The sequence below is a fragment of the Ochotona curzoniae genome, unplaced genomic scaffold (assembly GCF_017591425.1).
Source record: "Ochotona curzoniae isolate NIBS_2020 unplaced genomic scaffold, NIBS_Ocur_1.0 contig_2599, whole genome shotgun sequence".
NCBI lineage: Eukaryota > Metazoa > Chordata > Mammalia > Lagomorpha > Ochotonidae > Ochotona > Ochotona curzoniae.
In genome coordinates this window covers 6,332,973-6,349,765 of record NW_024465520.1, presented here as the reverse complement: position 1 = coordinate 6,349,765, position 16,793 = coordinate 6,332,973, and the positions used below count along the sequence as shown (strand labels likewise).

General features: G+C 46.3%; 1 protein-coding gene across 1 annotated transcript in view; it reads left to right on the top strand.

Moving 5' to 3' along the window:
- The window catches only part of WWTR1 (WW domain containing transcription regulator 1), a 128,386-nt gene that overhangs the window by 91,044 nt on the left and 20,549 nt on the right, over positions 1-16,793 (top strand). The window contains exon 4 of the mRNA XM_040974772.1: positions 15,466-15,671. Within this exon, the coding sequence (XP_040830706.1) occupies positions 15,466-15,671 (206 nt within the window). The remainder of the gene's footprint in view (positions 1-15,465; positions 15,672-16,793) is intronic.

The following is a 16,793-nucleotide window of genomic DNA, read 5'->3' as shown; positions in this document are numbered from 1 at the left end:
ATAAGCAGAGAGCTGGATCAGAAGAAAGTAGCTAGGACTCAAAATGGTGTCCATATGAGATTAGCCTATAATGACTTCAGGCCAGCCAAATTATGTTTTTTTTTAAAAAAAAAAAAAAAACATTTTTACCTAGTCACAGCACAGACTGAGTCAGAAAACTTGGCATTGATACAATACTCTTATGTAATAAACTCTCAATTTAAAATATTCAGTGGATCCCATAATTTGTAACTATTGACATTCTACATATCATATTCTATCTAGCTTCATAACTGGTTCTAGTTTCCATCCTCATTGTGCTTACTTATTTTGAGTGATTCCACGGCCCTGTGTTCCTGGATGCTGACATTTTAAGAGGGACACACCTGTTATTTTGTAGACCGCTTTTCACTTGGCATCTGTCCTTGTGTTGGGGACGTTACCGTGGGCCACTCAGTGACCGGGAAGGTGACGCATGGTTTGCTTGTCCAAATGGCTCCTTAAATGAACGTGTTTAGGAAAGAAAACCAGAGTGAAGAAGAGATTTTGGTTGATCCATTGAATCTTTGCAAGACGTGGCCTAAATGCACATAAGCCTTGCCCTCGCTCGTACAAGTGACCATTTCCAGTGTACTCTAATGAAGCTTCGCAGAATATCATTTACTGGACAAATACTGTACTCGGTGGCTAGCTAACTGCTCAGGCCTGTGGTTTTAAAGTGAAACCGTGAGACACTTCTAGCATATGAATCTTAGACAACGTGTAAGTAAATGAAAGGGTTATGTTGAAGTAAAGAGAGACTGTGGTTGCGAAAATAATAAAGCCAGGGAGAAAAGTGCGTAGCATGGGCCCCTGTGTGATCGCACAGAGGTGTCTGGAGGCTTGGCTGTCCGTCCTGCCTGCTCTTGCAAAGGACTCGTGTGTTCAGTTGGAGCAATCATTCATTCAGTCATTCGGTAGGTAACGGCTTGCGTGGTATCTGGTTTTATTTACGTTTTTAAGCCCCGAACCCCTTTGGCTTATCCCCAAATCAAATTTAGAGCCTCAGGCTTTGGTTTTCTTTTGCTGGGGTCCCCTTGTGCTAGGGTCTAATAGCACAGCTGTCTTGGGCTCTTGTGCTCTGCACCTCTGGCCCACACGTTGCTCCTTTTCACCTTGAACCTGAACCTCCTGGAAGGGCTGAGAGGCACTGACGCTGAGGAGTGCTGCGTGCCACTTGCCTGACTTCCCCGTGCGCCTGCGACCTCTCCATGCTGAATGTCTGTAGGCCTTTACATTTCACAGCAGCGTGAGAAATAACAAGTTAGCCACGTGGTGGGCTTGATGGACATTGCCGCCCCTCTGGAATGAGAGCCGCGGTGCAGCTCACCGCAGCCAGGGGGCGCTGTTAGTCCCCACCCCACTACCCGGGCTGCCCGGCATGTTCTCACCTTAGAGCCTTCCACCTGTCGTCCCTGGATCTAACATGTCCCCAGCCTGACTTCCACACTTCGTTCAGATTTTTTTAAAACACACTCTTTATGGAGAGACTTTCCTTCACTTCCCTGCCCAATCTAGCTCCACGTTGGTTTGTTCAAAGCCTCTATTGCTAGAATTCTTCTGCGTCTGTGTTACTGCCAGTCTTCCCCCTACCTCGATTGCCCTCTGTTAGAGGGCAAACCCTGGCTATCCACCACTGCTTCTGCAACACCTGGAAGAAGTGGGAGTGAATATGGGAGAGGGAGTGAGCCGTACAGTGGTGGAAAGAGGAGAATTCATGTGCACTCAGACCCTAGCACTGCTGTGAAGTTTTGGAGTACCTGGGTTGGGCAGCTGGCTGGGGCTCCTGAGCCAGCTTCCTACCATGCAGACACAGGGGGCAGCAGTGCTGGCCCCAGGGACAGGCTTCCTGCCACCCACGTGTTGTCTCTGATACCCAGCTCCTGGATTTGAGGAAGGAATTTAAAAGGTTGTAAAGAATATTTTGATATCCCTTAAGGTAATTAACTTTGGGGGATAGTCATTAGAACTCCTGTGATATCTAGGGGCACAGTCCTCAATGAAAGGCATGTGTACACAAAATATCCTAATTTTGCGTGGAGACCCTAATTCACCTCCGGTTAAATTCCTGGCTTTTGCCCGGAGTGGCCTTAGCTCAATGTGGAAGACCTGCATTATACTATTCTCTATCTATTTGATTGCTGAAAAATGAATCTTTTAAAATTTTCATTTCTATGATTCCCATGTCACTTACTGATCACCCTTCTTGTTGATTGCCAAGTTGTGTCTACTTTAATAAATCCCCGAAGTCTTCAACTCTCTCTTGGGACCTCAATGTCTGTTGTATGGCCTCTTTAAAGAAAAGAGATGTTGATGAAAACGGCGTGTTAGGAAACAGATTAAAAAGGAGTGGCTCACCCTGGCAGCTTTACAGTGCTCCTTGCAAAACACATGCTTTAGTTTTGGTTGCCATACTTTGCACCTGGAGTAGTTTTCAACATCATTCAAGAGAGCCTAACCGATAAACAGCCAGCATAAACTCTCCCCCAGCTAGTGAAAAGAAAAGCGTAAGTCAGAGTTTCCGTTTCCTGCTGGGATAAAAGTATATCCATTGTCTAAAAGTCATCAAACAATATTGCTTGTGCTGCCATTGTCCAGCTGTGAAGTTCAAGCCTGAGTCACATGGCTAACAAGCGAAGCAGCCTTTTTGTGCCACGTTAAGTCCTCGTCTGAACCCACTGGCTTCGTAGGTGTGTTTCCCGTCGGAGGGCACGTGGGGGTGAGTCTTGAGAAACCTCAGTCAGTAGTGGAGGTCGAGGTGGGTTTAGGTGGAGGAGAGAGAGTTTGACAGCCATAGGACCCTGAAGCAATCAACCTGTCCCAGGGGAGACACGATTGTCTCCCTAGACTTCCTGGCTGTCTAACCGGGACGAGAACTGGTGTCCTAGGTCTTGTAAATATCAGTAAAATAGACGCTTGGGGTAGTGAAAAAACACATTGACTAAGGAAACAAAAACCCCGGCTACGGGCGTGTCCTTGTTTACACCTAGGATCTCGGTCCAGCTGCTTGCACACTGCCTGGCGGCCTGATTACTGTTGGAAGGAGCAGACAGGCTAGCAAGTCGGGAAATCATTTCCTGTGCTCAAAATCCAAGATTTCCTGTGAAGCCAATGCAGCCTGGATTATGAATCTAAAACTGGGAAGGGCTTGCGGCATCTGGGGCACCGGAGGCCCATCTGTCAAGCTCTGGGGGCACCTGGAAGGGGTGAAAGGCTTGATGCAGTCAGGCTGGGCAAGTGCAGCTGGCCAGCTGTGACTCCCGAGCTGTGGGCTTTATCAGCCGAGCCGGCGGACACATTTCCTTATGGTTATTCTCACCCAGAATTGGAATAAAGGCCCCTGTGTGAGGTTGGGATCGTGCGACTTCTCGGTTTAATACTTTACAGATTTTTGGAACCCAGCGTACTCTGAAGTGAAAAGCTGCTCTCTTTTTTTTTGCTGACCTTGTTGGATGGCTAATACAGTTTCTGGGAAATAAGAGAAACAAGCAGCTCATTGTTGGCAGGAGCTGAAGGAGACACACGGAGGGAGAGACACGTTTGCAGCCCCCTTTCTCCCTTCCCTGGATCGTGACCGAGTGGAGGCTGGGTTGAGGCTAGGCTTGGCTACCTCCGTGGACATGTGTTTCCTATCAGACGCGGCTGCATGACACCTGACATTGGCCAGTTCACATGAGTTAAGCCACGGACGGCCCATAAACACACAGGGAGACGCCTACAGCTGCATGGAGGCACGCTTGATACCGAAATACTTTGGAAAGCTGGTGGGGCTGGCGGGGCTGGATTTGTACCCAAAATGATTCACACCTGCAGGCTTTGGCTCCTTCCAGCTGTAAGTGATTACTCGCTGAAGGTCATGGTGGCCAGAGCGTCTAGGCTTAGGGTTCTGCAAGAAGTTTCTGGAAAAGGCATATCCGGAAAAACACTTTCCATGGATTTCAGTTTGTTTGGGGGCTCAACAAAATAAACTTCTCTTTTAATTCCATGTCCCACAACTTTTTTTAAAAAAAAGAATTATGATTTTAACATTTATTTGATCTATCTGAAAGGCTTAGAGAGATAAAAAGAGAACTAGATACCTTCCATCTGCTGGTTTACTCCCCAAATACCTGCAGCAGCTGGGACTGCACCAGGACAAGCCAGGAGCCTGGATCCAAGCTGGGCTTTCCATGTAGGTGCAGGGACCCAATACTTGGACCGTCCCCTACTGCCTCCCCATGTGTGCATTAAGCAGGAAGCTGGAGTTTGGGGCAGAGCCAGGACTCAAAGCCAGACACTGTGTTATGAGATATGCTCTCTTCACAGGCTTTTTGAAGTGCCCTTGTGTCGCCTCAAGGTAGCACCTCTTCTTCCCACATCAAACTTTCTGAGTTACGAAATATAGCATTTCAAAGTCCCATCTGACTTTGTCTTACTGTTGCTAATTTGGGGCATTGAAGATCCCAGTGCCATATCATTCTCTGCAAAACCAGATCACCCAAATAAGGTGTTATGAAAACCCACGAGTCATGTTATTTCATCATTTTAGAATACAGTGATTAAAATCATCCACAGCAGGCTTTTTCAGGAAACAAGAGAATGCAGCTTCTCATGGGCACCCGGTTGAACATGCCGGGTGGGTTTTGATTACCGAGGGTGGGCAGGACAGGGCAGTGAGAGCTGCTTCTGGACTCAGTGCTCCGAGGCCTCCCAGGGTTATCACAGTCTGAGTGCAGTTTATGCTGAGTCATGTAACTGTCCGTATTTCTTCATCACTAAACTGAGTAAGGCCAAGTTTGGTTTGCGAGGCTCCAAGGCCTGGGGGCGGGGGGCGGGTGAGCAGAAGCTAAACATAGTGGTACACAGTCTCCAATAGCCATGCCTGCTCAACATGTTACGAATTGCTCGAGAATTTCCACATGACAGTTGAGAAGTGCCTGTAAGGAAAACAGAGTGAAAACAAGAACACAAGAAGCTAGAGAAGACAGACATGGTGGCCTGTATGGATGTTCTTGCTGGCTCAACGGTGGCACCAGCACAGTCCCAGGCCAGCTGGTAGGTGACCCCCTGGGCCTGAGGGTAAGCTCTGTGTCATATCATGAGAAAAATCTCCTAAGGAAGAGGTAAAACTTAAGTCAACACTTGGCATGCTTGTGCCGTGTACCCATGTGCCTATTTGGAGTCCCGGCTGCTCTGCTTCTGATCTAGCTTCTTGCCAATACATACCTGGGAGGCAGCAGGTCGTTGAGTTTGGCCTGCCCCAGCCCCGGCTATTGGAAGACTTTAACAAATGGGCCAGCAGGTGGAAGACCTGTGTCTGTCTGCCTTTCAAATAAAATGAGAATAAATTTAGAAGGAAAAAAAAAAAAGCCACTGATCTAAGAAGACAGTGGCCTCTTGAAGCCTAAACTGTGACAGCACAACGCAGGATAAATACAGGGCACTGCCTGCAGTAAATGTTGTGGGGGTAAAGCGATGGGCTTGTAAATCATTGAGGATAAAACAAACAGCACGACATCCTGCGAAGCAGGGAACTGTGCCTTCATGGGAGGAAAGGAGAGGAGGCAAGAACCAAAATCTAGTGCTCAGAGAGTCTGAGACTGTGAGGGTTAAAGGCGTACAAACGTGCGTATGTGTGTGTTGGAGTCAATTTCCATTTGTTTCTCCTCTACCAATTTTATTCTTTATGAACTGAGGTGTGTGTGTGTGTGTGTGTGTGTGTGTGTGTGTGTGTGTGTGTGTGAGTTCTAGCCAACTCTAATCCACAGCTCTGGATTAGTCTAGGTTAGTAGCCACTGTGTATATTCGTCAGGCACATTTGAAGGGAACTGAGGCAACCATTCCCGTCTCTCTAAAGAAGGAGGGCCCACATCATGACGGTGGGCTCCAGGGGCACAGGCGGCCTTGGCTCCTCAGGTTTGATTTGTTAAAAAGCACAGTTGCACCGACAGGAGGATGAGATTCAAATCCAGGAAGAGAGCGGTTGGTGTTAGAGGGACAGAGGAAGAGATCTTCCATCTTCTGGTTCGTTCCCCTAATGGCCGCAACCACGAGGATTGGGCCAAGCCAAAACCAGGAACCGGGAGCTCCAACCAGCATTCTCCTGGGGTGGCAGGGACCCAAGTGTTTGGGCCATCCTCCACAGCCTTCCCAGGTGGCCAGCAGGAAGTTGGATCAGAAGTGGAATGTGTGGGACTCAAACCAGCACTCCCATGTGGGCTACTAGCATTGCAAGTGGCACTCTATGCTCAACAGTACTGCCCTGAGTGGGGTTTTTTTCCCCCTGTTCCAATGTCTGGCTCAATCAGCTATGTCACAGGAAAGATTTCTCTGAACTTCACACCTAACCAAGTACATGGTAAGGGGATAGGGTTTGGGTACAATGCAGTGTTCGTCACCATGCTTGGTTCTTCTTAAAGTGTTACAGAGTAAGTGGATGGATATGACCTATTTCTGCTCTGATAATCAAGTAATGTGGAAACAAAAGATGGAGAAACACCTGGCTCATCCAGAGAGCACCCAGGAAATTTAAATTCTGCCCTGAGTTGGCCCTAGAGCCATGAACAGGCACTGGCATGACGTGACAAACCAGCCATTTGTTTGGGACGTGCCCACAGCTGGCACAGGGAGGGCTGTGTCCTGGAAAGTCCACAGCCTCAGGCAGACCAGGAGGACTGGGCATCCTGTTACCTCCTGTGTCGGTGGCACAGACACAGAGCAGGAGTTGAGGTGAAGCTTACAACGTGTTCTAATAGTCCACACCTAGAGAGCTCGCACACTCCCCACTTGTGGTGTGCTTGGTTTCTGAAAGGTGATTCTGGTGGAATTTATATAAGCTTATTAGTCCAAGTTTCCAACTGAATTAAACAGCTATATAGAGGAGGAAGTTTCCCAGGTCCCAAATCAAGTGTCTTGTAGGGGTATTTCAAAAAGCTCATCTCAAATGGAATTAAAGGGAAAGTTTATTTTCAAGTAAAATTTTTTGAAGTTCATGCAGATGCTTGATTTTCAGAATGTTCATGGAAAATGCGTATTATGCAGAAGGGATGTCTGGATTTCAACATTACATATGACACCAAAGTAAACCTACCTTTTAACTTCGTTTTTCATAACCTTTAAGAATTATCTTTGGGTTTAAATGTATATTTGCATATTTTGAGGGAACTGTGTTTAGGTTTTGGAAGCAGTGAGTCAGCCTCTTCCTGTCCTCAAGCGATGCCTATAGAAGGGTTAGTTGGAGCAATGATTGATGTTTCATCATTGAAGTTAAGAAAAAGCCCTAAAAATATTGCTGATATATAGGACCAAAGTGAATTTTACAAGATTTTGCTCACCACCTGTGAAGATGGGTGGATGAATTAAGTCATTTTTGACATTTTCCCACGGCCGGTTTCAGCAGATACTTTCCAGCTGTTCTCACAATCTTTTGTCAACCTGACTTTCCGACCTCTTGCTTAACTTTGTTCTCCCGTTACCTTGTATCTTGAACAGTGATTGCTAATTCCAACAACTTGATTCAACAACTTCTCTGGCTCAGCATCCTGAACAACCGCTTCATTTGTTGTCAAGGGCTGAGCACATGGTAGGTACTTAATAAGTAGCAAATTCATATTGGATTCAACAAGTGGCCTAGATCTGTGGCTTGCTGCGGTAAATGGCAATAAGCCCACATTTCCTGGCATTCAGACAATACTGGTCTTACCTGTTTGAGGCGTAGTGTTGCTGTTTTCCCTCTCTGAAGATCTCAGTATCTATCTAGAGGTACACTGAAAACTGACAAATCCTGCAGTGAAGTAAATTTTTGAATTGCTTGAGCTGCTATGGTGCCTCCCAGGCTCCGCATTAGTTGGAAGCTGGAAGCAGGAAAAGTGGCCACTATTGAACCCATACACTCTGATACAGGATACAGGGCTTTTCTTTTCTTTTCTTTTTTTTTTTTTCATGATTGATTTATTTATTTGAAAATCAGAGTTGCAGGGAAAGAGGGAGATATAGACAGAGAGAGGGAGAGAGATATCATCCATTGTTGGTTCACTCCTCAGATGGCTGCAACGGCTGGGACTCGGCAAAACCACAGCCAGGTGACAGGAATTGAATCTGGGCCTTCCATGTGAGTGACAGGGGGCCTAAGTACTTGGGCCATCTTCTACTGCTTTCCCAGGCTGTCAGCAGGAAGCTGGATCGGAAGTGGAGCAGCTGGGACACGAACTAGCACCCATATGGAATGTCTTGTAGGCAGTAGCTTTTTGCCCACTGTGCTTCAGTGCTCATCCTGGGATTCAGACATACTGACCCGACTCTGGATTTCTAGGGTAAACATTCAACTCCCCCTTGCATACACGCGTGCGCGTGCACACACATACACACACAGTTTTTTTAGGATAGTTTTAGTTGCGCTACATTTGTTATCAGCATACTAATAAATTATTCCTATTTCTTGAATCTTGGCCTCATATCTTTTCTGTTCTCCAATCCCATATAAAATATCTACAATATTACTTTGCTTGTCTCCTTAAGAATTTTTTTTAATAAAAAAAAATTGATGTATTTTCATTTTATTTAAAATGCAGAGAGAGAGGGGAGAAAGAGGGAGATCCTTCATCCCTTGCTTCATTCCTCAAATGCTCACAGCAGCCAGGTTGGGTCAAGTTGGAGCCTTGGGCCTAGAATTCCATTTGAGTTTCCCATGTGGGTGGCAGGGATCCAAAAGTCAAGCCATCACCATTGCCTCCCAGGTGGCACAGGGGTGGGCAGCTGGGTTCCAAGTGGAGGAACGACGACACCGAATCGGGCACTCCCGCATGGAGGCGGGTACCCCAAGGGGTGACCAGCTGCTGCATCACGAAGCAGGCCCCCTAAGCTTTCATTGCTGTGAAGTAATGTGCTGAGACTTAATTTGTTTTTGAGGAGTACTGCTTAGATTTCTTGTAAGCTTTCCCTTTATTAGATTTTTTTTTTTAACCTGTAGGATTATGGGTTTTTAGGAGGAAGACTAATAAAGTGCCCTTCTTTCCACACCACGTGAGAGCAACTTATTGTCATCATACCTTGCCACTGTCAAAGTTGACCTTGGTCAGCTGGTCCAGATAGTATTTTTCAAGCTTCTCAATGGTGAGACAACCCCCCACTCATTCAGTACTGTGCCGGCTAGAATGATGTCACTGTTTGCACTCAAAATTCTTCGGCCCCTTTGAGAATGGTCCATCTACTAAGTTATTTCAGAATTCTAATATGGGAGACACTTGGTCCCCCTTCATTCATTTATTCATTCATTCATTCAGTTATTTGTATGCTCACTGAATCTTGGATGTTACATTTTTGTTAAAACAAGCATGAAGATCTCATGGTTATTGGTAGTTCAGAAGTGGTTAGGGAACGCAAAAAGTCGCAGAGGCCTTGGGAAGGCCTCACTCACTCCCTTCAGTGGAATTGTGCTTCTGACATGTTGGCAAAAGCACATCATTTGGAAAGTTCAGCTCGAAACACTGGGTGTACAGATACCTCCACTAAGAAGTCTGTTCCGAAAAAGGTGAGAGGAGGCTGAGAATGGGATGAGGAAGATGCTACAGGGATTCCTCAGCACCGCCCGAGAGTCCCATGTGAGCTGGGAGAAGGATTTGAAGGGAAGAAAAGCTATTTCTGTGTCTTTCCAGAGCTTATGTGTGATTTCTGGCCGTTGGGCCTCCGGCTGGCCTTTCCATAATCCACACAGATGGTTTTTATAGTCAAGCCTAATCTTACAGTTTTGTTTTCCTCGTTTGGCCTTGCGTCTCTCTCTCTGTGTGTGTAACCAAAACCTACTTTTAAAGACGAGGGAGGTGAGGCCAGGGCACAGAAGAGCAAGCCGCCGACCCTCTCTGAAGCCAAGAAGACGTTTGTCAAACATTCCAGGAGACACGCCGGGCAGCTTCGGAGGCCGTGGCCTCCCATTGGGTCTCCAGCTCCTGGTGCGGGGAAGCTGCCAAGCCCTGTGTCTGTGAGCTGTCACTCTCTCCCTGCCGCTGCAAAATGCTGAAAGACCAGGAGTGATGCTTTACCTTTTCTACATTTGCTTCTGTTACCAGGCAGGCCACCAGGCCCCCTGCTTACTGTGTGTACACCTGTCTCTCCAGAACTCGGGGTGGGCCAGAGGAAAGGGATCATTTCAAGAAGCCGGTAGTCTTGGGAGCGAGAGAGATCTGTTGATTCAAAAGATGCTCTTTCTGCCCAACAAGACAGCCAAGAGGGTTTTCAAAGGGGAAGGAAGGAGGTGTAGGGGAGGTTAGTCTGTTACGATTAAGGCGGATTGTTTTCAGGCTTTTATCTGATGATTACTGGCGAGATCCAGCTGATGGCCAGGAATGGGCTTCTTGATGTGGAGCTAGACAGCAGATGGGTCGGGGGAGATCAGGTGAGGGCTTTTTCCTTAGCTGAGTGTGGGGTCTGCCATTCTAGTCAGGCCCCTGATGCTGTTATGCAAACGTTGTTGTCCATAAGACTCGTCACGGGTTATTCCCAAGACTAGTGGTTGGGTTTTTGCTGGTTAAAATATGAAAAGAGGAAAGATGCCTTTATGATGGTTACACATCTTGGATAGCTGGTAAAGCTGGCTTAGAATTGAATTGGTTCATGGGGGAGCCTGGCTTACTCTTAGGGCTTTGTAGAAGAGACTAAGTGTGTTTGCTAGAATGAGGCAGAGGGTACAATGGTGTGTGCATGGCTGTGGGCAGTGTTAACCAGCGGGTCGTATCCAGCAAGCTTGGCCCCCACCTCAATCCCATCCCATCTTGACTGGCTGTTCTCAGAGGACAGGGTTGTTGGACCTGAAAGCTATTGACATCTTAGATGTTCTGCATTTGTTTTTCTTGGTGATTTCTTCTAGATTGTGTAAGACCAGTTAAATGTTCCTGGTCACACATCTACAGAGCATGGATTTATGAAGACAAGACAGCCAGTTAAGAAAAAAAAGGCGGCGGGGAGGTGGGTGGTGGTAAGGGCAGGGTAAGAGTTGAGAACAGTGAAGAAGAAAAAGATAAATGGGGATCTAAATTTAAAGCCAGACTCTCTTGGAAGGAAAAAGATGCGCTGATTTAATTTTGATGCATTCCTGCTTCAATGGAGACGTCTTCTGTTTGGGTTATTCCTTTCTGTGGGGACTGGCAAAAGTCTAGATCTGACACAGTCTTTAGCCTTTTTGAGGCCGTTCATGGCCGTCTGCCCGTAATCCGGTTTGGCCTCATATACTGCGTTTGGAATACTCTGCTGTGTGTGTGTATGTGTTAAACTGAACTATTATTCTCTCCATGAAATGTTCTGGAATATTATCCCAAGAAGTGTTTCTGTTCGTCGCCTAATGAAACGTTGGGTCTTCCCAAGCCTTTTTTTCCTGCCATGGGCCTCCTGTGACCCCTTTGTCTCTGAGCAACTATTAGCAGAGCTGTATTTTTTTTTTTTATTTTTTGGTCTTTTAAGATTTATTTTATTTGAAAGGCATGAGAGTTACAGAGAGGGATAGAGAGAGCAACAGGGAGAGAAAGGATCTTTAAGTCCACTGGTTCACTGCTCAGATGATCACAATAACCAGCATTGGACCAGACTGAGACCAAGAACCAGAACCTCCATCTGGGTCTTTGCATGAGTGATAGGGGCCCAAGCACATGGGCCATCTTCAGCTGCTGTCCCAAGTGCAGTAGCAAGAAACTGGGTTAGAAGTAGAGCTGCCAGGTCTCGAACTGATACTTTAATGGGATGCTGGCATCTCCGGCAGTGGCTTAACTTGCTGCGCCATGATGATGGTTCCAAAGATAGTGCTTTAAAGAGCATTAGCCACCATTGGAGTCCAGGAGCTGTGATCTCAGGCATGCTCAAGAGCAGTTAGAAAGGAACCATTTGAATGGCATGCTGAGTCGTGGGCTGCTGGATGGAGTTAGGCCACTTGGCTTGTGGGACAATCTCAGGTCTTTGATCTGGTTCCCTCTTGTGTGGGCTTTGGTCCTTGCTGTCTCCAGTTTCAGGCATGTCCTTCCGGAGAGCCTTCCTGGGAGAGCACACCAAATGCCCTTCACTTGTTCTCTTACTACCTTCAGTGCTGCTTTTTGAAGTAGCTTCCTTTCTGAACAGTGTTACTTGGAGGTTGTTCCCTGTCATTGCCTAGTAATGGAATTCCATCATTCTCTGGAATGCTTGCATAGACTTTGTCTGAATGGACGAACCATGACCCTCCCTTGGTGGGCATTAAGGTCATTTTTAGTCTTGGCTATTATAAACGATACTACAGTGACCCTCTAATTGCAAACTGCACTCTTAGTCTGACTGTATCTTGCAAGCCAAGCCATTGTCTGTGTGTCACTCGTTTCCAGACTGTACAGTTAATATCCAGGGATGTTTAGTCTGAAGGGTCAAAGCTAAATTGAGTGGAAGGAATCAACAGCTCACGGCTTCTGCCTCTCTGTGAATGTCTTGGAAGGGCTGGGGAGGGTGTGGTTTTGAAAGAGCTTTTCTCCCAGTGAACTCCCCCAGATACAGACTTAGTCAGCTCTGCAGAGCATGTCTGATCACTGCCTGGAGTTGAGCAACAGAGGACCTGGCTGGAGAGTGAATCTGATAACCAGATACCCGATTTGTACAGGAACAAGAACAGTCTGCCAAAGACACCCAAGGCAGGCCTGGTTGAATCTGTCATGTCAGCCAGCTGTGAGACCCAGCACCTGGTGCAGAATGCACAAAGTATTAACAGCCTTGCTCTTCTGGCCTCTTTTTGTTACCCCAGGCTTGTCTGATATTGAAAATATTAGATATCGTTTTGTCTATCGAAGTTACATCAGAAAAGCAAGCATGCCTTTCCAGCAGGATCAGAAACAGCCATCCCTTGTAGAGTTTCCATGCCTGTGTGCTTGCCTTCTCTGGCTGGAAAGCGGCTTTATGAAGCCTGTCTTCTGAATGAATGTGCAGTTTGTGAATCAGCATTTGAGAGAACACTTTCCTTGTAAATCCCTGTGTGTGATCCTTCCCCTTGTAGCCAGGTCTTCCCGTTGAGCTGGAAATGATGCTCTAATCCACTCTGGAAGTGAAAGTTCAGTTCTGTTGGCTTCAGTCACCACTCTGCTTCATTTTCTCCTCTCACAATAAGAGCACACACAGTGTCCAGCTGGTTTTGTCTGTTCCTCGGGTCTTTTCATGAGCTCTTCTTGTATGTCAAACACAGTACCAGGAGGTGAGGCTCCTTAGTGCTGGCCTTCACTCACAAAGAAAAATCCAGAGTGTCCCTGCAGTGTACTCGAAATGGTCTTATTTTCCCTGTGGGTGCCTCGTTATTGTAAATCCACCCACCTGCTCCTTGAACCCTTCTGTTGGTAACCTGAGCAATGCTGGGACACAGGTCCCTGCTCTACGTGGTCTTGCTTGTAATCACTTGAGCAGGATGTCAGGGCCCTTGGCATTGACCCTGCCTCTGCCTGCCACTTAGCTAGAAACATGCTCCATCCCTGTGGGGTGATGTGCCTCTTGCAGAAGATACAGGGCCAGTCTCCAGGGTCCTTTAACAGCTCAGCATTATCGTATTCCATCATCATGCTAAAAATTCATCTCATTTATTTACATATCTCTTTCTGCCAGGCCAGCCTGCTAGTTCCTATGACAGCAGGAGCTACTTCACTGATACCAAATTCAAGGCTTGGCACCGTGGGGATGGAGTAAAGCTGGGAATGAGTGATTTCACAAATACTTTGGCAACTCTGTTTGGCTAACCCCACTTGCATCTTGGGGAAGTGCTGCCATGACCCTATAGACCCGCTTCAGTGTTGCTGTGTGACTTCCAGTTTACAAGGGAATGTCACATGGTTTGTGCAAAAAATTAGAATTAACGGATAAGTAGATTTTGGTGCACAAAAAGAAATTTATACCTAGTTATTTCACAAAGTGCATTTTCCCATGCAATGTTTGAAGACCTCTCAGTGTGTGTGTGTGTGTGTGTGTGTGTGTGTGTGTGTGTGTGTGTGTGAAAGATAGAGAGAGGCAGAGAAAGAGAGAAATTACTCCATAAATGATTGAGTTTCTCTGAAATTCATCTAAGAAAATTTACTTAGAAAATGTTTTCACTTTATAGCAAACCGAAGATATAAAATAATTTACTTTTTAGGTTGTATTAAGACATGCCTATTTTTGTCATTTTTAAAAAAGCATATTTCCAAGATCAATTTGCTTATAAGAGTGACGGAGAGAGAGAGCGCTTCTATCGAGAGACTGACTGCCTAAGTGCCTGCCATACTGAAGTCAGGAGCCTGGATAGCACCGAGGTCTCTCATAGGGATGACTGGAACTCAACACTTGGGGCCGTTGAGTGTTGCTTTCCAGGCTCATTAGCAGGAAGTTGGGTGGGAAGTGGATCAGAAATGATGGCTTATGGGTATTGCAAGAGGAGTCTTAAACCACTGACCCACACTACCAACCCCAGCGTTTTGTATTTGGTATTGATGCCAAATATAGCAACAGTTGATGTTCTGTCTTCCCATCAGCCCCTGAAAAATGAAGTCAGGACACAAAAGTATACCTCATTATCTTTGGCTCCAACTTAAGAGCAAATAGATGGAAAAATGTCACTTAATACGTGATATTGTCCAGTCAGAATTACAGTAGAAACTAGTACTTTTAGAAATGCATAAAAATGAAAATAAATTTGTGAAATCCCAACAATGGAATTGAAGAGGTATAACTTTTTTTCTAAAGTGAAATTGTACATGCTGAAATTTTGCTTTGACAAGTGTAGATAAACAGAGGACTCTTGGAAAGTTTAAAGCACCCTAATACGTTTATCCGAACACAAACATGTTTAGCATTTTTCTGCATTCTTTCTCATTGATTTTTCCTTTTGTCATAATGAAGTTTTTTTTTTTTTTTTCTTCCTGCAATCAGATGTGTGTTCGCAAGTTTAGCTCAGTTTTCACCGTGGCCCTCGTTTCAGGTCGAGGGTTAATAAGAGTGACGTAGTTGTAAGTTTCTGACCAAGATGCTGTGCTTTATGTGTTGCTTAGCAGTCACCTGTCGATTCTAGCAATGGCTGTAGATTCCATGTCCAGCTCACTGTGTGTTCTCCTTAGCTGTGCTGCACACATGTAAATACACACACACACACACAACGATGACTTGGTGGAATGACCATATAATGTGTGATAATCTTTGCTGAATTTGCCTTTTTTGCCACTGTGTTCTACGCATGGCTTAAAATGAACCCCACATGCAGGGCTGGTGTGAAGCAAAATTTTTAGTGGAATCCAAAATGCACTGGATGAACCAGGAGTGGAGACCAGTTTCTGATACTCCGTGAGGCGAATGAAGGTAATAAGCATCTGAACGGCAGCGAATGACAGGAAAGATCTTTGGGAAGAATCTGAGGCATGCGTACTGCAAAGCACAGACCTTGTGATGGTCCCTTTCTGCTAGGGGCCTGTGGGCTCCAGGGGATAACGTGCTGTCTCTTCTTCCCTCCTGTAGTCATGAATCATCAGCACCAGCAGCCCATGACCCCTAGCACCCTGAGCCAGCAGAGCCACCCTGCTCAGAACCCACCGGCGACCGGGCTCATGAGCATGCCCAGTGCGCTCACCACTCAGCAGCAGCAGCAGCAGAAACTGCAGCTCCAGAGGATCCAGATGGAAAGAGAGCGGATTCGGATGCGCCAGGAGGAGCTCATGAGGCAGGTACGACCTTCTCGTGGTGCCCACCAGGGGCCCCAAATCTGATGAGGAGACACCTTGTTACCTGAATGAATCTCTTTCCTCTAGAAGCATCTGCCATGGTGAGCTTGACTCTTCATGGTGAGCCTGTTGGTTCTTCCAGGCTTCTGCCTGCATTATCTTCAGTGACCAACACAAAGGCTGGCGGTATGAGCATGGCTGGCATTGGCTTCCACTGCTCCTCATTTGAAGAGAATGTTCTGACTATCTGTTGCTGTGTAGCAAGTTATTCCAACATTTAGTGTCTTAAAATCATAGCGGTTTCACTGTATCATGTAATTGTGTGTGGTTTTGCATTTGGAAGAGGTTCAGCTGAGCTGTTCTGTGTTGTGATGGCCAAGGTCACTTGGTGCTATCAGCTGGTGAGTGGGCTAGCCTGGAGGGTGCAGGATGGCCTACTTTAGTGTTTAGCAGCTTGGTGAGGGTTGCTGCAAGATGGGGCTTAGCTGAGGCTAAAGCCCGGAGCATCTGTGTGTGCCATATACAGCCTGGCTGCCTGGGATAGAGGGGCAGCTTGGGTGTCTAGGAGAGAAAGTCGTGAGAGTCAGGAAGTGGCTGTGTAAAGTGTCATGGAGTCACTTTGGCTGAGTTCTTCTTGTCAAAGCAGTCACTCAACACCTTCAGATCGCAGCAGATCATGGAGACTGTGTACCATAGAAGAACCGGCGAAGAATCTGCTGGTCCATTAGAGAGCATGAAAAAGAGGGGAAAATTGAAGGGACAATAGGAAAATGGTTGACATAGGAGCTCTGTCAGAACGCTCTGCAAAACTGCCTGGGCATCATCAACTCTTCATTCTGTCAGGTGACAGAACCAGGGCTGCGTGTGCCCTGTGTAAGAATGAATAAAACAAAATCCCTCAAGAAACCAACAGTTTTCTCCCTGCTCCGGTGGTTGGTTCTGTGGAAGAGCGCCATTTGTCCTTCTGTATCGTTCAACTAATGTAACTTGTATTAGTTGACACTTTTCTGGCTACATTTTGGGGGGTAAAGCTTCCATTTATTGTTGTAATTTTTCAGACTTTGCTTTATGATTTCCATGAAGCAAGATAAATGGGTCGCTTCTTTTTGGGAAATAATTAGTTTT